This window comes from Callithrix jacchus, chromosome 9 (assembly GCF_049354715.1).
Source record: "Callithrix jacchus isolate 240 chromosome 9, calJac240_pri, whole genome shotgun sequence".
NCBI classification, from domain to species: Eukaryota; Metazoa; Chordata; class Mammalia; order Primates; family Cebidae; genus Callithrix; species Callithrix jacchus.
This window is the reverse complement of record NC_133510.1, coordinates 66,165,187-66,186,996: the sequence shown is the minus strand read 5'-3', so window position 1 is coordinate 66,186,996 and position 21,810 is coordinate 66,165,187. Positions and strand designations below refer to the sequence as shown.

Here is a 21,810-nt window from a genome sequence, read left to right as displayed (position 1 = left end):
CTCTTGGTGCAGAGTAAACGGGACTAGTTCCCCTTCTGACCGAGGTTTGGAGCTCCGGGAAGGCAGAGTCGCCTATTACGGACTCAAGAAGGAAGCCAGACTGGAGATTCCCGGGCAGAAAAGCACCATCAGTCTTAACGCCGCTGTTTTGGCCGGCGCAGTGGGTTGCTCACATTTCGGCCCTGGGAATTAACAACTTGGACGTCCACTCAGAGACCTAATTTGAAAGTTGGTAATTACAAAGATGACAGGTGGATAAATTTACAATGATGGGAAGAAACCAGCGTAAAAAGGCTGAGAATACTCAAAATCAGAACGCCTCTCCCTCTAAAGAGGATCACAGTTCCTCATCAACAAGGGAACAAGACTTGATGGAGAACGAGCGCATCCCATTAACAGAATCAGGCTTCAGAAAATGGATAATAAGAAACTTCTGTGAGTTAAAAGAACATGCTGTATTTCAATGTAAAGAAACTAAGAACTTTGAAAAAAGGTTTGACGAAATCCTAATGGGAATAGACAACTTAGAGAGGAATATAAGTGAATTAATGGACCTGAAGAATACAATGCAGGAACTCCGAGAAGTATGCACAGGTTTAAACACTCAAATTGTTCAAGCAGAAGAAAGGATATCAGAGGTCGAAGTCCAACTTAATGAAATAAAACGAGAAGACGAGATTAGAGAAAAAAGGATAAAAAGGAATGAGCAAAGTCTCCAAGAAATGTGGGACTATGTGAAAAGACCAAATCTACGTTTGATAGGTGTACCTGAATGCGACGGAGAGAATGAATCCAAGCTGGAAAATACCCTTTAGGATATTAATCAGGAAAATTTTCCTAAACTAGCAAAACAGGACAATATTCAACGCCAGGTAATACAGAGAACACCACAAAGATATTCCTCAAGAAGAGCAACCCCAAGGCACATAATCGTTAGATTCACCAGGGTTGAAACGAAGGAGAAAATACTAAGGGCAGCCAGAGAGAGAGGTCAGGTTACCCACAAAGGCAAGCCTATCAGACTTACAGCAGATCTCTCAGCAGAAACTCTACAAGCCAGAAGAGAGTGGGGGCCAATATTCAACATCCTCAAAGAACAGAACCTTCAGCCCAGAATTTCATATCCAGCCAAACTAAGCTTCACAACTGAAGGAAAAATAAAATCTTTTATGAACAAGCAAGTACTCAGAGATTTTATTACCACCAGGCCTGCTTTACAAGAGCTTCTGAAAGAAGCATTACACATAGAAAGAAACAACCAGTATTAGCCTTTCTAAAAATATACCAAAAAGTAAAGAGCATCAACATAAAGAAGAATTTACATCAACGAATGGATAAAACAGCCAGTTAACATCAAATGGCAGTAATCCTAAATTTAAATTGACTAAATCCCCCAATCAAAAGATACAGCCAAAACCCAATGGCATGCTACACCCAGGCCTATTTCACATGCAAGGATACACAAAGACTCAAAACAAAGGGATGGAGAAAGATTTACCAACCAAATGGAGAGCAAAAATAAATAAATAAATAAAAAGCAGGAGGTGCAATTCTCGTATCTGATAAAATAGATTTTAAAGCAACAAAGATATAGTGGTAAAAGGATCAATGCAACAACAAGAGCTAACGATCCTAACACCCAGATACATAGAGACTTAGACTCAATGAGACAGAAAATTAATAAGGAGATCAAGGACTCGAACTCAGATCCGGAACAAGTAACTTAATAAATATTTATAGTGCTCTCCACTTTAAATACACAAAATATACATTCTTGTCAATACCACATCACACCTACTCATAGGTTTAAATGAAACATTGATTGGCCATTATTAATACCCATTTTTTTTAGAATAAAGCAACATTTCCGTTCTCTCTCCCTCTTTTTCTTTCTCTTTCTTCCTCTCCTTCACTCCTTTTTTTTCTTTCCTTCTCTCAAAAAAAGAAAAAAAAAGAAATCAACTTGTAGACCTCTAGATCAGGTCGGCAATGTCTCTCTCATTGCTTGATTTCCTTCCTTCCCTTTTCTCCCTCCCTCCCTCTCTCCCTCCCTTCCTCCCTCCCTCCCTCCCTTCCTTCCTCCTTTCCTCCCTTCCTAAAAATAATAAAAAAAAAAAAAAATTAAAAAAAATACAAAACTTGTCCGGGTGCAGTGACTCACACCTGTAATCCCAGCACTTTGGGAGGCCGAGGTGGGGGGTATCACGAGGTCAAGAGATCGAGACCATCCTGGTCAAACCCCATCTCTACTAAAAATACAAAAAATTAGCTGGGCATGGTGGCGCGAGCCGGTAATCCCAGCTACTCAGGGATTTTTGCCTGATCAGGATTTTATCCTACTCAGGCAGGATAATTGCCTGAACCTGGGAGGCGGAGATTGCTGTGAGCCGGGATCAAGCCATTGCACTCCAGCCTGGGTAACAAGAGCGAAACTCCGTCTCAAAAGAAAGAAAAAAAAAAAAAAATTTAGCTAGGCATGATGGCAGATGCCTGTAATCCCAGCTACTCCGGAGGCTGAGAGGCAGGAGAATCACTTGAGGTAGCACGGAGCTAAGATCATGTCACTGCACTCCAGCCTGGGCAACAGAGCAAGACTCTGTCTCAAAATAAATAAATAAAATTTCACCAGTGGTCACTGCACACTTAAGGAAATGCTGAAGAAGTAGAATTGTAGTCAGAGAGTTCTGCCTGACCTGCCTTGAGACCTTGGCCAGGCACACTTCTCAAGCTGTGTTTATTTTCTAATCTTTATAAAGGGATAATATATCCACAGATGTTAGTTATGAGTTTGTGAGTGACTGGAGAAATTCTTCCTAGGACACTTCCAGGGACCTTTGCCCAAGCACCTCCATCGCCTACAGCGGCGGGGGAGGGGAGCGCAGCGCGCTGGCAGGCGGCGGTGAAGGTTAGCGCTTCTTAAGTAGGGCATCTGGGGCGCAGGCAGCGGTGCGAAAAACCCCTCTTGGAGACAGAAATCTGTGACGCTCCTGTCCTCTCCCTCCTTCCTTTCTCCACTATTTTCCTGACCATACCAAGAAGGAATTAACACGGTGTTCCAGGGCCTTTCCCCTACAGGAGCCACCCACTCGCCCAGTTTTTCTCCCTGGGGCAGCGAAGGCTTCCGGAAGAAGCGCTGAGAGGTCAGGCGTCAGGCTTCCACGAACCTAGGATAGCTTCTCGAGCTCGAGGGAGGGAGGTCAAAGCAGGAAGGAGGGGTTTGCGGCCGGGGAAAGCCAGAGGGCCCACCCCTAGCCGGAAACTGGGTTGTGGAAAGGCCCCAGTACAGCTCACTCGTCTTACAGCTCCGGGCTGGGCCTGAGAAGCCGGCAAGCCCCACCCCATTCCTCTGGGCACCTCGTGGCCCAGGCGGGTTTGTTTACCAATCCAGTTCCCTCCTCCTACAGCCCAGCCTCCGCCCGCCCCCTGGGTGGCCCCAGTTCCCTGGGGGGGTGGGGGGAAACAGAGCCAGCCCCTGGCCCCGCTCTCGCCTCTCCTTCCCTTCCTTCCTCCAGCCTCTGCCGTGATTCTCGGGGAGGGCAGTTCCTTTTCCCACACCTGTCGGGGCCATGCTGTTTTTCTGGGAATGGGGTGGTGTCTCTTTCTCCTCAACTCTGGACTCTGGAGCGGGCTCAGGGCTACTTGTCTCAGGAGAGGAAGGAGGAAAGGAAACTGCTTCACTTTGGTTAAAAGAGGAACTTTTTTTTTTTTTAATGCAGAGCTGGGCCAGGCTTGGAGGCTCACACCTGTAATCCCAGCACTTTGGGAGGCTGAGGCCCACGGACCACTTGAGGTCAGGAGTTCGAGACCGGCCTGGCCAATATGGTGAAACCCTGTCTTTACTAAAAACACAAAAATTAGCTGGATGTGGTGGTACGTGCCTATAATCCCAGCTACTGGGGAGTGTGAGGCAGAATTGCTTGAACTAGGGAGGTGGTGGTAGCAAGGAGCCGAGATAATGCCGCTGAACTCCAGCCTGGGCAACAGATCGACTCGTCTCAAAAATAAAGCTAAATGTTTAGCCGCCAGGCAGGACCCCATCACCCTTAGCGTGCAGGGGTCTGGGTGTGTGTGGGTACCACAGTGGGGGGTTAGTTCACATTAAGCACGCCTTCCTGGGGGTGGGAGGATGGCAAGCCTAGGTTCCCTGAGGAGCCTTAGGGGTTTGTATATTTGGGGAAGGGAAGGGAAATGTTTTAATTATGTTTATTCCAAACTGGAATTCCTAGGGGTCAGATTTAAATTTTCAGGAAAGCTGTATGTTTGATCTATTTGGGGTCTAAGATAGTCTCTGACCCTCCTCAGTTCCCTGAGCCTGCCTTCTCCAGTTCTTAAGAAAGCACATGGATTGCCGCGCGGTGGCACGTGCCTGTAGTCCCAGTCCCAGCTACTCGGGAGGCTGAGGTGGGAGGATTGCTTGAGCCCAGGAGTTCTGGGCTGTAGTACACTATGCCAATCGGGTGTCTGCACTAAGTTTAGCATCAATATGGTGACCTCCTGGGAGCTGGGGACCACCAGGTTGCCTAAGGAGGGGTGAACCAGCCCAGATCGGAAACAGAGCAGGTCAAAACTGCAGTACTAATCAGTAGTGGGATTGCGCCTGTGAATAGCCACTGCACTCCAGCCTAGGCAACATAGTGAGACCCCGTCTCTTTAAAAAAGAAAAAAAAAAAAGTTTTTTTTAATAAAAGAAAGCACATGGATTGTGAAACTTCCAGTCTCTCAGCAATTTCTCTTCCTCTTCCTCACCATGCCTCCTTGGTTTTATTTGGTAAAGGATCTTCCAGCTCCAGAGACCCTTAAATGGGTTTACTGGCAGGGAATATTCCAAGAGGTTGAGCCAGAGTTCAGCTCCAACATTAATTAAATTGTGTTCCTGACCATGCCTTCCAATCCTCACACAAAAACTCTCATTTTATCCCCAGCATTTCTCGTCCAGGGCCTTCAAGACCACCAGAGCCACAGGCTCTGCAGAACTGAATTAATGCCTTCCTATTATTACTAGGTGCAGCCTAGGCACCGATGAATCATAATGTTTCTCAGATAAGGAAACAAAGACGGGGCAAAGGTACAGAATGAGTCATTTTAAATAATGCTAATATAAAGCCACTGCACTGCAGCCTGGGCAGCAAGAGCCAAACTCTGTCTCAAAAAAAAGAAAAGAAAAGCAAAAAGAATATTAGCAGCCAGTTAGCAGCAGCCAGACCTGAATTCCTCACAAGCTTTGGGTTTACCAACTAGAAAGAAGCTCGTCTTGTTTCAGTTTCTTTTTAGATCATTTTTTTGCTTTTCCAGGGCTCTTAAAGGACTTTGGGGGATGTATGTGATGTTCCATCCAGCTTCTATAGTCCTAATTGCACTGAATGAGCTTAGCCTGCTTATCACAAGCTTGTGATGTGAAAAGTCTAGGCTTGTTTTCTTGTTCAGAGAGGTGAAAAGTAAGAATTTAGAAGACTGCAGGACTTTACTATTTCGTCTTTTTTTTCTAGCCTCCTTTATCCTAGAATAGGCAGGAAAGGTAAAGAAATTTCAGTTAGTCCACTTTGTACTTAGCTATAGTTGAGAGTTTACTGCGAGGGAACGTTACCATGACCTTGTAAAAGAAGGGCTTCAACCACCTGTGTATTACATTTTCTAAAATGTTCTTTTTTTTTTTTAAAAGATGCGGTTTCACCATGATGGTCAGGCTGGTCTTGAACTCCTGACCTCAGATGATCCACCCACCTCAGCCTCCCAAAGTGCTACAGGTGCAAGACACCGTGCCCGGCCCTAAAATGTTCTTTTTTTTTTTTTAGATGGAGTTTCACTCTGTCACCAGACTGGAGTGCAGTGGCATGATATCGGCTCACTGCAACCTCCACCTCCTGAGTTCAAGTGATTCTTCTGCCTCAGCCTCCCGAGTAGCTGGAATTACAGGCACCCGCCACCACACCAGGCTAATTTTTGTATTTTTAGTATAGAGTTGGGGTTTCACTATGTCAGGATGATCTCAATCTCCTGACCTCATGATCCTCCCGCCTGGGCCTCCCAAGTGCTGGGATGACAAGCGTGAGCCACTATGCCTAGGTTTTTTTTTTTAAGGCAGAGTTTTGCTCTTGTTGCCTAGGCTGGAATGCAATGGTGCAGTCTTGGCTCATCACAACCACCTTCCAGGTTCAAGTGATTTTCCTGCCACAGCCTCTGGAGTAGCTGGGATTACAGGCATGCGCCACCACGCCCACCTAATTTTATATTTTTAGTAGAGACAGGGTTTCTACATGTTGTTCACGCTGGTCTCCAAAAGTGCTGGGATTATAGGCGTGAGGGCATGAGCCACCCCGCAACCTGGCCATTTTTGTTTTTTGTGAGAGTTACAAGGAGTTACACTCTTGTTCCCCAGGCTGGGGAACATCTTGGCTCACCGAAACCTCTGCCCCCTCAGTTTCAAGCGATTCTCCTCCCTCAGCCTCCCGAGCAGTACAGGCATGCGCCACCATGCCCAGCTCATTTTGTATTTTTAGTAAAGACAGGGTTTCTCCGTGTTGGTCAAGCTGGTCTCCAACTTCCGACTTAGGTGATCCGCCCACCTTGGCCTCCCAAAGCGCTGGGATTACAGATGTGAGCCACCAAGCCCAGCCTGTAAAATGTTCTTAATTATCAGATTGCTAAGTGGGAGACTGATGAAAGCTGAGGATTGGCTTCAAATTTAGGAAGAGGCTTGGAGCAGTGGCTCACACCTGTAATCCCAGCGCTGTGGGAGGCCAAAGGCGGGCAGATCACTTGAAGTCAGGAGTTCAAGACCAGTCTGGCCAACTTGGTGAAACCCCATCTCTACTAAAAATACATAAATTAGCTGGGTGTGGTGGTTGCAGGTCTGTAATCCCAACTACTCCAGAGGCTGAGGCAGGAGAATCACTTGAACCCAGGAAGCAGAGGTTGCAGTGAGCTGAGATCACACCACTGTACTCCAGCCTGGGTGACAAAGCAAGACTCCATCTAAAAAAAAAAATTAGCCAGGCTTGGTGGCGTGTGCCTGTAGTTCCAGCTACTCAGGAGGCTGAGGTGGGAGAATCACTTGAACCTGGGAGAGGGAGGTTGCAGTGAGCTGAGATCATGCCATTGCACTCTAGCCTGGGCGACAAAGTTAGACTCCATCTAAAAAAAAAAAAAATTGACCAGGTGCAGTGGCTCATGCCTACAATCCCAGCATTTTGGAAGGCCAAGGATGGCGGATCACAAAGTCAGGAGTTTGAGACCAGCCTGACCAACATGGTGAAACCCCGTCTCTACTAAAAATACAAAAAATTAGCCAGGCATGATGGTACAGGCCTGTAGTCTCAGCTACTCAGGAGGCTGAGGGAGGAAAATCATTTGAAACTGGGAAGCAGAGGTTGCAGTGAGCACTCCAGCCTGGGTGACAGAGTGAGACTCTGTCTCAAAAAAACAAAAATCAGGACAAGTGGTTTAACTTTTTTTCTTCTTTTTCTTCTTATTTTATTATTATTTTTTTAGAGACGGTGTTTCACCATGTTGGCCAATCTGGTCTTGAACTCCTGACCTCGTGATCCACCCACCTGTGCCTCCCAAACTGCTGGGATTACAGGCATGAGCCACTGCATCTGGCATTTTTTTTTTTTTTTTTTTTGAGACAGAGTTCCACTCTTGTTGCCCAGGCTGGAGTGCAACAACGTGCCCAGCACGTTAGTGGCTCACTGCAACCTCCTCCTCTTGAGTTCAATTGATTCTCCTGCCTCTCAGCCTCCCAAGTAGCTGGGATTGCAGGTGCCCACCACCACACCCAGTTAATTTCTTTTTTCTGTATTTTTAGTAGAGATGGGATTTTACCATATTGGCTAGGCTGGTCTCGAACTCCTGACCTCAAGTGATCCAGCAGCCTCAGCCTCCCAAAGTGCTGGGATTACAGGCATGAGCCACCTTGCCCGGCTGAGTGATTTAACTTTTATAAGGTACCCAAATAAAAACTGAGAGGCCGGGTGTGGTGGCTCAAGCCTGTAATCCCAGCACTTTGGGAGGCCGAGGTGGGGGGATCACGAGGTCAAGAGATCGAGACCATCCTGGTCAACATGGTGAAACCCCGTCTCTACTAAAAATACAAAAAAAATTAGCTGGGCATGGTGGCGCGTGCCTGTAATCCCAGCTACTCGGGAGGCTGAGGCAGAAGAATTGCCTGAACCCAGGGGGCAGAGGTTGCGGTGAGCCGAGATCGAGCCATTGCACTCCAGCCTGGGTAATAAGAGCGAAACTTCGTCTCAAAGAAAGAGAAAACTGAGAATCAATCTTAGTATTATCATATCTGGAGACTATTCAGAATGATGGATTAGGCTTCCCCTCCCACTTAACAAAAGTGTTTACTGTGACTCAACTGTATTCCAGGCCCTGAGAATCCAAAATGAAAAGGCATCATCCCTACCTTCAAATAGCTTAATCTAGTTGGGGGAGACCAGATACTTAGATACCTCTAATGGAGGCAAATAAAAAGAACACAGTGGCCAGTGTATTCAATAACTGAGGGAGATAAGAAAGGCTTCATATAAGTTATTATTATTATTATTTTGAGACAGAGTTTCATTCTTGTTGCCCAGGCTGGAGTGCAATGACTCGATCTCAGCTCACTGCAACCTCTGCCTCCCTGATTCAAGTTATTCTCCTGTCTCAGCCTCCCGAGTAGCTGGGATTATAGGCATGTGCCACCATGCCTGGCTAATTTTGTATTTTTAGTAGAGACAGGGTTTCTCCATGTTGGTCAGGCTGATCTGGAACTCCTGACCTCAGGTGATCCGCTCGCCTCAGCCTCCCAAAGTGCTGGGATTATCAGTGTGAGCCACAGTGCCCAGCCAAATCGTTCTTTCTTTTTTTTTTTTTGAGATGGAGTTTCGCTCTTGTTACCCAGGCTGGAGTGCAATGGCGCGATCTCAGCTCACCGCAACCTCTGCCTCCTGGGTTCAGGCAATTCTCCTGCCTCAGCCTCCCGAGTAACTGGGACTACAGGTGCGCGCCACCATGCCCAGCTAATTTTTCTATTTTTTAGTAGAGATGGTGTTTCACCTTGTTGACCAGGATGGTCTCGATCTGTTGACCTTGTGATCCACCCGCCTCGGCCTCCCAAAGTGCTGGGATTATAGGCATGAGTCGATCTCTTGTCCTCGTGATCCACCCTCCTCGGCCTCCCAAAGTGCTGGGATTACAGGAGTGAGCCACTGGGCCAGGCCTAAAATTCTTATCTTTTATAAGAATGATTTGGTCACACCTATAATCGCAGCACTTTGGGAGGCCGAGGCGGGTGGATCACGAGGTCAAGAGATTGAGACCATCCTGGTCAACAAGGTGAAACCCCATCTCTACTAAAAATACAAAAATTAGCTGGGCATGGTGGCGCGTGTCTGTAATCCCAGCTACTCAGGAGGCTGAGGCAGGAGAATTGCCTGAACCCAGGAGGCGGAGGTTGCAGTGAGCCGAGATCGCACCATTGCACTCCAGCCTGGGTAACAAGAGTGAAACTCCATCTCAAAAAAAAAAAAACCCAAAAGCCAAAACAAACAAAAAAAGAAGATAAGAATTTTAAGTGCGGTGTGGTGATTTATGCCTATAATCCCAGCACTTTAGGAGTCTGAGGTAGGAGGATCCCTTGAGCTCAAAAATTCAAGATGAACTAGGCCACATAATGAGATCTTATCTCAACAAAACATCAAAAAGTTAACCAGGCACAGTGGCTCACACTTGTAATCCCAGAAGTTTTGGAGGCCTCAGGTCAGTTCAAGACCAGCCTGGCCAATGTGGTGAAACCCCGTCTCTACTAAAAATACAAAAAATTGGCTGGGCGTGGTGGTGGGCACCTATAATTCCGGCTACTTGGGATGCTGAGGTAGGGATAATTGCTTGAATGGGAGAGGCAGAGGTTGCAGTGAGCCAAAATCATGCCACTGCATTCTGGCCTGGGCAACAGAGCAAGACTCTGTCTCAAAAAAGAAAAAAAAAAAAAATGGCTGGGCTTGGTGGCTCATGACTGTAATCCCAGCACTTTGGAGGCCAGGTTGGGTGGATCACCTGAGGTCAGGAGTTTGAGACCAGCTTGGCCAACATGGAGCAACCTGTCACTACTAAAAATAGAAAATTAACCAGGCATGGTGGCATATGCCTGTAAACCCAGCTACTTGGGAGGCTGAGGCAAGAGAATCACTTGAACGGGAGATGCAGTGATAGGAGGGGAATGTGATGAACCAAGATCACGTCACTGTACTCCAGCCTGGCCAACAAGAGTGAAACTCCATCCCAAAAAAGAAAAAATTAACCAGGTGGTGTGTGCCTATGACCCCAGCTACTCTGGAGGCTGAGGGGGGAGGATGCCCTTGAGTCAGGGAGGTCAAGCCTGCAGTTAGCTGTGATCCCACCACTGCACTTCAGCCTGGGTGAGAGTGAGACCCTGTTTCAAAAAACAAACAAAAAAATGGCTGAGGAACAGTGGCTGAAACCTGTAATCCCCGCATTTGGGAGGCAGAGGCGGGCAGATGAGGAGATTAAGAGATTGAGATCATCCTGGCCAATGTGATGAAACCTTGTCTCTACTAAAAATACAAAAATTAGCTGGGCATGGTGGCATGTGTCTGTAGTCCCAGCCACTCTGGAGACCGAGGCAGGAGAATCACTTAAATCCAAGAGGTGGAAGTTGCAGTGAGCCCAGATCACACCACTGCACTCCAGCCTGGTGATAGAGTGAGACTCTGCCTTAAAATAAATAAATAAACAAAAGAATTTGGTAGCCCAGGACAGGCTGAGTGAACTTTGGTTATCAAGTTCTGGATTTTAGCTGAGTGTAGTGGCTCACTGCTGTAATACCAGTACTTTTTTTTTTTTTCCTGAGACCGAGTCTTGCTCTGTCCCCTAAACTGCAGTGCAGTGGCACAATCTCAGCTCACTGCAACCTCCGCCTCCCGGATTCAAGCAGTTTGCCTGCCTCAGCCTCCTGAGTAGCTAGGATCACAGGCATGCACCACCATGCCCGGCTAATTTTTGTACTTTTAGTAGAGACAGGGTTTTGCCCTGTTGGCCAGGGTGGTCTCCAACGTCTGACTTTGTGATCCACCTGCCTCGGCTTCCCAAAGTGCTGGGATGACAGGCATGAGCCACTGTGCCAGGCCTACTTTTTTTTTTTGAAAACAGTCTGTCACCCACTGGAACTCCTGAGCTCAAGCTATCCTCCCACCTCGGTTTCTGAAAGTGCTGTCATGTATCACTTTCAGTTTTCCTAGAAGACCCAAGAAAGCATGAATTTTAGGGGGCACTTCAACAAAGAATAAAGTAAAGAGCAAGCGAATGCAGTGGACAGTAGTAATGGCTGATGAGCCCGAATGTGTGCAGGACAGATCACTAAAAGCATTGACTGCCATGCTGGAACATTTTACCACTTGGTACATATGAGGCTTGCCACATCATAGCCAAACACAATTCATGTTCATACAAGTTGTTTTGAAGTTAAACAACCATCATATGATCGCTTTTTTTTTTTTTAATAAAGATGGGTTTTGGCCGGGTGCAATGGCTCACGCCTGTAATCCAAACACTTTGGAGGCCAAGGCAGACGGATCACCTGAGGTCGGGAGTTCAAGACCAGCCTGACCAACATGGTGAAACCCTGTCTGTTTATTTAAAAAAAAAAAAAAAGGTGGGTTTCACCATGTTGGTCAGGCTGGTCTTGAACTCCCGACATCAGGTGATCCGCCCGCCTTGGCCCCCAAAGTGCTTGGATCATAGGCGTGAGCCACCATGCCTGGCCCATATGATCGCATTTAAAAAAAATTCTTTTTAGAAGTTCTTTTTCTTTTTTTTTTTGAGACAAAGAATTGCTCTGTCGCCAGGCTGGAATGCAGTGGGCGGGATCTGGGCTCACTGCAACTTCAGCCTCCCGGGTTCAAGCGATTCTCCTGCCTCAGCCTCCCAAGTAGCTGGGACTGAACAGAACAGTCATAATTTAACCAAAGTATTTGAGCCTCAGTTTTCTCATCTGTAAAAGGGGACAACTATCTCTTAAATTGGTAGAATGAATTAATTTAGATAAATATGTGAAATGTTTAGAATACTCCTCCACAGTGTTAGTTTCTCTCCCTATCCCCAAGCAAGTTTAGGTGTGTGTCCACAGTTGCTGAATGCAGTAAACAGCTATTAGAATCTCCAGAGTTTGGTTTACAAAGATGAGCAATGCAGATTCTTCCTTCCAGGAAATTTCTCCCTTTCTGGAAGTTTCTTTTCTCCAGTTTCTTCTCTCGATGTTGTTTTTTTAAATTTGTTTTTTGAAACCAAATCTTGCTCTTTCACCCAGGCTGGAGTGCAGTAGTCTGATCTCCACTCACTGCAACCTCCGCCTCCTGGGTTCATGGGATTCTCCTGCCTCAGCCTTCTGAGTAGCTGGGACTACAAGTATGTACCACTACGCTGAGCTAATTTTTGTATTTTTAGTAGAGATAGGTTTTCACCATGTTGGCCAGGCTGGTCTCAAACTCCTGGCCTTAAGTGATCTACCCACCTCAGCCTTCCAAAGTGCTGGGATTACAGGCGTGAGCCACTGCACCCAGGCTTCTTGGTGTGAGTTAAACTGGGTTTAAGGACTAATCATTTGAAAGAGCTATTTAAAAATAGGTTTAGGGTGAAAGTCTAGGAATGTGCCTTTTTTGAAAAAGAACCCCAGAGGATTCTGAGAGTGTGTGACATTATGTTTTTTGTTTTTTGAGAAATGGTTTCGCTCTTGTTGCCCAGGCTGAAGTGCAAAGGCATGATCTCAGCTCACCTCACCTCAACCTGCGCCTCCCAGGTTCAAGTAATTCTCCTGCCTCAGCCTTCCAAGTAGCTGAGCTGGGATTACAGGCATGCACCCCCATGCCTGGCTAATTTTCTACTTTTAGTAGAGATGGTGTTTCTCCATGTTGGTCAGGCTGGTCTGGAACTCCCGACCTCAGGTGATCTGCCTGCCTCAGGCTCTAAAAGTGCTGGGATTACAAGCGTGAGCCACCACACCTGGCCAGTGACATTATGTTTTGAGAAACCTTGATATAGTGAGAGATGCAATTAATTATCTTATAATCTGATAAGTTTTATAAGAGGTATATAAGAGGATGATGCCTTATGAGCTGTCCTGGTAGTAGGGGCGGGATTTTTTTTTTTTTTAGGAGCTAGACAGTAAAAATAAAAAAGCATTTACTTATTTACTTAGAGACGGTGTATCGCTCTGTCATCCAGGCTGGAGTGCAGTGGCACAACCTCAGCTCACTGCAGCCTCAACCTCCTGGGCTCAAGTGATCTTCCCACCCCAGCCTCCAGTGTAACTGGGACTACTGTCGCACATCACCAGGCCTGGCTAATTTTTGTATTTTTTGTAGAGATGGGGTTTCACCATGTTCCTCAGCCTGATCTTGAACTCCTGGACTCAAGCGATCAGCCTGCCTCGGCCTCACATAGTGCTGGGATTACAGGCCTGAGCCACTGTACCCCACAGCATTGTTTGGGTGAAGAAATTATAGAAAACTTTTTGTTGGGGCCGGGCGCAGTGGCTCATGCCTGTAATCCTAGCACTTTGGGAGGCCGAGGTGGGTGGATCACCTGAGGTCAGAAGTTCAAGACCCAGCCTGGCCATCAGGGTGAAACCCCATCTTTAAAAAAAAAAACAAAAAACTTTTTGTGGAACTATTCTAGGTTGGAAGGTAACACTACAACTCACTTGCTTTGGGACCTTGGATAAGTTACTTTTCAGCCTAAATGTCTTCACTTATAAAAAAAATAATGTAGCTAATACTTAATAAAATCTTCCTTATAATGATGACATGGAATACCAACTGTTTCCTTGACTTAGGTACCTAATATGGTAGGCAGTCAGCAATCGCTTCACCTTTTTCAGGTCCTGTCTAGAGCAGCAGAGACCTTGGTTCCTACCTTCAAACGGCTTAAAATATTTTAGGAGAATTCAAATTTTAAAACATAAGAACATATAAACAAGTGACAACATAAGAGATTACTAAAGGACATGACCTCATCGTATCATCGACAAGCTATTAGGGCCGGCTCCACCAAAACAAGGATACAAGTGGAGGCCGGAAATCCAGGTGCCTGCAGTAAAGTTTCTTAACCTTCGTGATTGCAAAAAGCAGGAGCTCAGCTATCTTGCTTTATGCACAGGCGGTATTTACTATTAAGGGAGAAAAATGGAAGTGACTTATTTGCACCTTAGCCTCAAAGCTCTTGAAAAGTTAACCAGCCGTAAGTGGTTAGAGCCTTTGTCTGGGGGAACTTAATAAAATGGCGTTTTCTCGACTCTTACGGAGACTCTGCATATTGGTCAGCTCAGTATTAACTTATTTGGTGAGCGCTGTTCCCAGATCTCCCGCCTGCACTAGCAAGGCTTGCGGCGAGATGATGCATCTGACTGCCTGTCTGCCCGCCCCGGGAGGGTTTAAGATTTGAGAGGTACGTTATTCATAGGGACAGTTAAATGAAGACTCAAACAAGTCCTGGTGTTGAGGCAGAACTGCGCGCCGATTGCCTTGGCTCCAACGCCTGTTGAGCCGCAGGGCTCCGCTAAAGCGTCCAACTAAATACATGCAACGACGTCCCCCGAAGAGGGCCAATATGGCGACGGTCTCCTCTTGGCACAGCCCTCTTCCCTCCCTCATGATGGGCGGCTCCAGTAACTCCCATTGGCCAACTAGGAGGCGGTGCCAGGCTTACTTCGTCTCCTCATTGGATTGAATAACTGAGGGAGCAGCCAATTCTCCTCTGCCCGCTCCAAGTTTCCGCCCTCAGAGTTAATTCGGCGTTTAATTGGCTTTTAGTTCACGTCAATATGCGTCCTTTCCTGTCTCTTTTCAGTCTTAATCCAATCATAACTTCCCTGGCTGCCCGCCTGATTTCTGATTGGTTTTAATCAGCTTCATCCTATTATATTCCTGCCTACTTCTTACCTCTCCTCCCACTAGGATTTTGCCCAAGCACATCCCGGACTCTGGTTGGCCGTTGTTCTGTCATTCCTATCAAAGTTTTCCCTATCCCTACGTCTCAGGGAGCCCGCCTGCCGGTTGACTGGTTTTTTTTGAAGCCAATCACTTTCAGTTCCCGCCCATCTTCACTTCCTGCATCTTTCATTGGCTTTTAATACTGAGAGGACAGTCTTTTTGGGCGGACACCAGGCACGCAACTTAGTCATACACGCCTTAGAGAGCAAGCTTTTCTTGCCATTGGATTATCTCACCGTCTTTCTTCTGCAAGTCCCTCCTTTCCCCCTCCCTCATTGGGCGGGGCAGCAGCGAAGGGGCGGAGCCTAGGTTGGGCTTGTGGCGCGCTGCTCCCTCCTCCTTACCCCCCCCCTCCCTGTCCGGTCCGGGTTCGCTTGCCTCGTCAGCGTCCGCGTTTTTCCCGGCCCCCCCCAACCCCCCCCGACAGGACCCCCTTGAGCTTGTCCCTCAGCTGCCACCATGAGCGGTAAGGATGAGTCCACTCCAAGCTTAGGGGTGGGAGGGGAATGAGGGGGCGCGCGCGAGGGCCGACCGGGCGATCCCCGCCGGGAGGGGGGGGCGGGCGGGAGGCGGCGGCGGAGGCCTAGGTCCCGCCCGGGGCGGAGGGAAGGGAGGGAGACGGGGCAGTGACGGGGCCTCCGAGGAGGAGGGGGATGGGCCGCCCGCCCCGGGGGAGGGGGCAGCGTGGCCTCGCCCGCCCCCTGCCCGCCCCGGCCACGGGGGACGGGCCTTACCCCCCACTATTCGGCCGACAGCCTAAGGCTCCTCCCGCCGTGGGCTGGAGCCGCGGGGGCGGCCCGAGCAGTGAAGGCCCCGCCCGGGCCAACCGCCGGCCTGGTCCGCCCCTGCTCCAAGGCCCTCCTCCCCCCACTTTCCGTAGATTTCCCTTCGCCTCCCCCCCACCGTCCCGCCCTTTCCACGCCCCTCACCCCGAAACCGCCCTTTCCCTGAGGGCCCGCCCTCCGCCCCGAAACCTCCTGATTACTAATCCGTAGACCCCTTTAGTCCCTTATCAGTATTCACAAATGCTTTCCTACTCACACTTTTTACTTTTTTTTCCCTCCCTTTTCACTCTCCTCTTGTTACTTTTCACACTTGGATTTTTCTTTCTCCATTTCTTTTTCTTTTTTTTTTTTTTGAGTTGGAGTTTTGCTTTTGTTTCCTAGGCTGGAGTGCAATGGTGAGATCTGGGCTCACTGCAACCTCTGCCTCCCAGGTTCAAGTGATTCTCCTGCCTCAGCCTCCCGAGTAGCTGAGATTCCAGGGATACGCCACCACGCCCGGCTAATTTGTGTTTTTAGTAGAGACAGGGTTTCTCCATGTTGGTCAGGCTGGTCTTGAACTCTCGACCTCAGGTGATCTGCCTGCCTTGGCCTCCCAAAGTGCTGGGACTACAGGCGTGAGCCATTGCGCCCGGCCTTTCCATCTCTTTTAACCTTAATTTTAGCAAGCTTTCCATCCACCCACATGTTGTTTTTTGCCTTACCTGTTCTTTTCTTTTGTTTCCCCCAGGATACTTTTTCTCATTTTGAAACTCTTTCAACATGCCTACCATCCTTCACATTTCCTATTCCCAAAGCACTTTTTGAATGTTTTCTTAGTTTAATTTTGTGCAAGGGAGAAGTGAGGCCCACTTTTGGCACCATTGAGCCTATTTCATGTCTTGCATGCCCTGCAGCTCCCCTCTGTCCTCTAATCCATTTTCTTTATACTGGCGCCTTTTGCCTTCCTGTTAGTCATTGCTGTTTCATCATAGCCTCCTTTTATCCTTCCTACTTCTTTTCTTCCCTCCAGTTTAAGTTGCTTGTTTTTTAATACTTTCAGACCAAGATCACTCCATGGATGAAATGACAGCTGTGGTGAAGATTGAGAAAGGAGTTGGTGGCAATAATGGGGGCAATGGTAATGGTGGTGCCTTTTCACAGGCTCGCAGCAGCAGCACAGGCAGTAGCAGCAGCACTGGAGGAGGAGGGCAGGTAAGTGATCATCACAGAGTGGGGAAGGTGTTCAGAGGATGTAAATATTATTAGATAGTTGCCTTACTCTTCACAGAAAGCTTTTTAGGGAGGGACTAAACCAGTTTATAGGTAAGGAAGTAAGCACAGAGATTGGAGATCCCCAAAGACAGGAGTTTCAGCAATACAGATAGGTCAGCTTTTTGTTTCTGCTTTTTGCTCCTTGTCTGCACTACGTTGCTTTTTATTTGTTGTATACTGCCCCCTAGGCTGGCAGCTGGGTGTCACTAACTCCTTTCCTCTCCCTTATTTTCGGCCAGGAGTCCCAGCCATCCCCTTTGGCTCTGCTGGCAGCAACTTGCAGCAGAATTGAGTCACCCAATGAGAACAGCAACAACTCCCAGGGCCCAAGTCAGTCAGGGGGAACAGGTGAGCTTGACCTCACAGCCACACAACTTTCACAGGGTGCCAATGGCTGGCAGATCATCTCTTCCTCCTCTGGGGCTACCCCTACCTCAAAGGAACAGAGTGGCAACAGTACCAATGGCAGCAGTGGCAATGAATCTTCCAAGAATCGCACAGTCTCTGGTGGGCAGTATGTTGTGGCTGCCACTCCCAACTTACAGAACCAGCAAGTTCTGACAGGACTACCTGGAGTGATGCCTAACATTCAGTATCAAGTAATCCCACAGTTCCAGACTGTTGATGGGCAGCAGCTGCAATTTGCTGCCACTGGGACCCAAGTGCAGCAGGATGGTTCTGGTCAAATACAGATCATACCAGGTGCAAACCAACAGATTATCACAAATCGAGGAAGTGGAGGCAACATTATTGCTGCTATGCCAAACCTACTCCAGCAGGCTGTCCCCCTCCAAGGCCTAGCTAATAATGTACTCTCAGGACAGACTCAGTATGTGACCAATGTACCAGTGGCCCTGAATGGGAACATCACCTTGCTACCTGTCAACAGCGTTTCTGCAGCTACCTTGACTCCGAGCTCTCAGGCAGTCACGATCAGCAGCTCTGGGTCCCAGGAGAGTGGCTCACAGCCTGTCACCTCAGGGACTACCATCAGTTCTGCCAGCTTGGTGTCATCACAACCCAGTTCCAGCTCCTTTTTCACCAATGCCAATAGCTACTCAACTACTACTACCACCAGCAACATGGGAATTATGAACTTTGCTCCCAGTGGATCATCAGGGACCAACTCTCAAGGCCAGACACCCCAGAGGGTCAGTGGGCTGCAGGGGTCTGATGCTCTGAACATCCAGCAAAACCAGACATCTGGAGGCTCACTGCAAGCAGGTCAGCAAAAAGAAGGAGAGCAAAACCAGCAGACACAGCAGCAACAAATTCTTATCCAGCCTCAGCTAGTTCAAGGGGGACAGGCCCTCCAGGCCCTCCAAGCAGCACCATTATCAGGGCAGACCTTTACAACTCAAGCTATCTCGCAGGAAACCCTCCAGAACCTCCAGCTTCAGGCTGTTCCAAACTCTGGTCCCATCATCATCCGGGCACCAACAGTGGGGCCCAATGGACAGGTCAGTTGGCAGACTCTACAGCTGCAGAACCTCCAAGTTCAGAACCCACAAGCTCAGACAATCACCTTAGCCCCAATGCAGGGTGTTTCCTTGGGGCAGACCAGCAGCAGCAACACCACTCTCACACCCATTGCCTCAGCTGCTTCCATTCCTGCCGGCACAGTCACTGTGAATGCTGCTCAACTCTCCTCCATGCCAGGCCTCCAGACCATTAACCTCAGTGCGTTGGGTACTTCAGGAATCCATGTGCACCCAATTCAAAGCTTGCCGTTGGCTATAGCAAATGCTCCAGGTAAGACTTCCAGTCTTTTGCATGTATTGGGAAGTAACCCTAGCATCTTAGCTGAAACTTGAGTCTAAAGAAGAGAATAGAGCCTTTTGAGATAACACTTTCTTGAGGGCTAGCCATTTAGGCAAATAGAGAAATAAAGATTCTGTTAAAGTAATTTGGAACTAAAGTAAAGGAAACTTCTCCAGTTAGTCTGATGAGAAAGGAGCACTTCTGAGCAGTACTCTGGAGTCTGTGTACTACTCAGTGTTTTTGGTGCTGCAGAGTAAGAGTTGACAAACTTTTTCTGTAAAGGGCGAGATAGTAAATATTTTAGGCATTGTGGCCCACATGTCAAGTTTTCTATTTTTTCCCTGACACACCTTTGCTTTTTGGAGACAGTCTCACTCTGTCACCCAGGCTGGAGTGCAGTGGCTTGATATCGGCTCACCACAACCTCCATCTCTCGAGGTTCAAGCAAATCTCCTGCCTTAGCCTCCTGAGTAGTTGGGATTATAGGCACCCGCCACTATGCCCAGCTAATTTTTTGTATTTTTTGCTAGAGACCAGGTTTCACCCTGTTGGCCAGGCTGGTCTTGAACTCCTGACCTCATGATATGCCTGCCCCAGCCTCCCAAAGGGCTGGGATTACAAGTGCAAGCCACCAAGCCCGGCCTCTGCACCCCTTTAAAAATGTTAAACCCACGGGGCGGGGTGGGGGAGGTTGTAGTGAGCCTAGATTCCGCGGTTGCACTCTGGCCTGGGCAACAAGAGCGGAACTCTGTGTCTCAGAAAAAAAATAGATAAATAAAAATGTAAAACCATTCTTAGCTCTAAGGCCTTCTTTGGCCTGTGGGCCAACTCCTCGATAGGATAAAAATTGATTATGGATGGGGCGTGGTGGCTTATGCCTGTAATTCAAGCACTTTGAGAAGATGGGTGAGTGGCTTGAGTTCAGGAGTTCGAGACCAGCCTGGGCAACATTTCAAAACCCCGTCTCCTACAAAAATACAAAAATTGACTGGGTATGGCACATGCCTATAGTCCCAGCTACTCTGGAGGATAAGGCTACTCCGGAGGTTGCAGTGAGCCAAGATTGTGCCACTGTACTCTAGCATGGGTGACAAAGCAAGACTGTTGAAAAATATATACAAAAATTAGTCGGGCAGCTGGGTGTGGTCGCTCAGGCCTATAATCCCAGTACTTTGGGAGGCAGAGGAGGGTGGATCACCTGAGGTCAGGAGTTCAAGATTAGTTTGGCCAACATGGTGAAACCCCTTCTCCACTAAAAATAGAAAAAATTAGCTGGGCATGGTGGCACACACCTGTAGTCCTAGCTGTATGGGAGTCTGAGGCCAAGAATTGCTTGAACCTGGGAGACAGAGGTTGCAGTAGGCTGAGGTTGCGTCACTGCACTCCAGCCTGATCAACAAAGCAAAACTTTGTCTCAAAAAATAAAAATAGTTCAGGGGTGGTGGCTCAGGCCTGTAATCACAGCACTTTGAGAGGCTGAGGCAGGTGGATCATGAGGTCAGGAATTTGAGACCAGCCTGGCCAACATGATGAAACCCCATCTCTACTAAAAATACAAAAATTAGCCAGATTTAGTGGTGGGCACCTGTAATCCCAGCTACTTGGGAGGCTGAGGCAGGAGAATCGCTTGAACCCAGTAAGCCGATATCCGCCACTCCACCCCAGCCTGGGTGACACCGTGAGTCTCCGTCTCTAAATAAATAAAATAAAATTTGATTATGAACTTGACCTGTTTGTAGAACACAGATTAAATCATCAGATATTTCTTGTGAACTGTAACTCCTAATTGAAGGGAAAATGATGTAACAGATTCTGGAATGATTTTTCAACAAAATAAGTTGCCTGGTTAATATTAACCAGAATATCTCACACTCTGAGCGTGCTGGTTAATCAGGGTTTAATTTTTTTTAAGTCGTAGTTATCTTTTTTTAACTTAATTTTTAAAAATTATTTTTATTTTTTTTTTTTAATTTTCTTTTTTTCTTTTAAAAGAGTTGAGACACTTCCTCTAACATTCACAAGTTATCTTTTTTTATTTTTCTTTGGAGTCTTGCTCTGTTGCCCAGGCTGGAGTGCAGTGGTTTGATCTCTGCTCACAGCAGCCTCCACTTCCAGGGTTTAAGCAATTCTCTGCCTTAGCCTCCCTAGTAGCTGGGATTACCGAGGCCGCCACCACGCCCTGCTAATTTTTTTTTTTTTTTTTGAGATGGAGTCTCGCTCTGTCACCCAGGCTGGAGTGCAGTGGCGCACTGTTGGGTTACCACAACCTCTGCCTCCTGGGTTCAAATGATTTTCCTGCCTCAGCCTCCCAAGTAGCTGGGATTACAGTTACGCGCCACCATGCCCGGCTAATTTTTTTTTTTTTTTTTTTTTCTTTTTTGAGACGGAGTTTCGCTCTTGTTACCCAAGCTGGAGTGCAATGGTGCGATCTTGGCTCACTGCAACCTCCGCCTACTGGGTGCAGGCAATTCTCCTGCCTCAGTCTCCTGAGTAGCTGGGATTACAGGCATGCGACACCATGCCCAGCTAATTTTTTGTATTTTTAGTAGAGACGGGGTTACACCATGTTGACCAGGATGGTCTCGATCTCTTGACCTCATGATCCACCCGCCTTGGCCTCCCAAAGTGCTGGGGTTACAGGCTTGAGCCACCACCCCCGGCCTTAATTTTTGTATTTTTAAGTAAAGGGGGTTTCACCATGTTGGTCAGGCTGATCTTAAACTCCTGACCTCGTGATCCACCCACCTTAGCCTCCCAAAGTGCTGGAATTACAGGCGTGGGCCACTGTGCCCGACTCTAAATTTTTGTATTTTTAGTAGATACAGGATTTCACTGTCTTGGCCAGTCTGGTCTTGAACTCCTGACCTTCTGATCCACCCACCTTGGCCTCCCAAAAGTTCTGGGATTATAGGCATGAGCCCCTGTCCGGCCAGCTCCTACTTATCTTAAAAACAAAATGTCATAGCTTCCCTTCACACTAACAAATGAGTGACCTAGGTGAGTGATTCTGATACTTCCTAGGT

At 47.6% G+C, this 21,810-nt stretch overlaps 1 protein-coding gene across 5 annotated transcripts in view; it reads left to right on the top strand.

The window, feature by feature from the left end:
• Positions 1-15,347: 15,347 nt before the first annotated feature.
• The window catches only part of SP1 (Sp1 transcription factor), a 32,026-nt gene continuing 25,563 nt past the window's right edge, over positions 15,348-21,810 (top strand). The window contains exons 1-3 of one of the 5 annotated variants that reach the window (XM_035256639.3): positions 15,348-15,456; positions 16,815-16,966; positions 17,410-18,778. In XM_035256639.3, the coding sequence (XP_035112530.1) occupies positions 15,450-15,456; positions 16,815-16,966; positions 17,410-18,778 (1,528 nt within the window). In that variant the 5' untranslated portion in view covers positions 15,348-15,449. Of the gene's footprint in view, positions 15,828-15,899; positions 16,346-16,814; positions 16,967-17,265; positions 18,779-21,810 lie in introns of those variants that run through there. The other 4 variants (XM_002752529.6, XM_054238496.2, XM_035256640.3 and 1 more) reach the window with 4 other exon arrangements.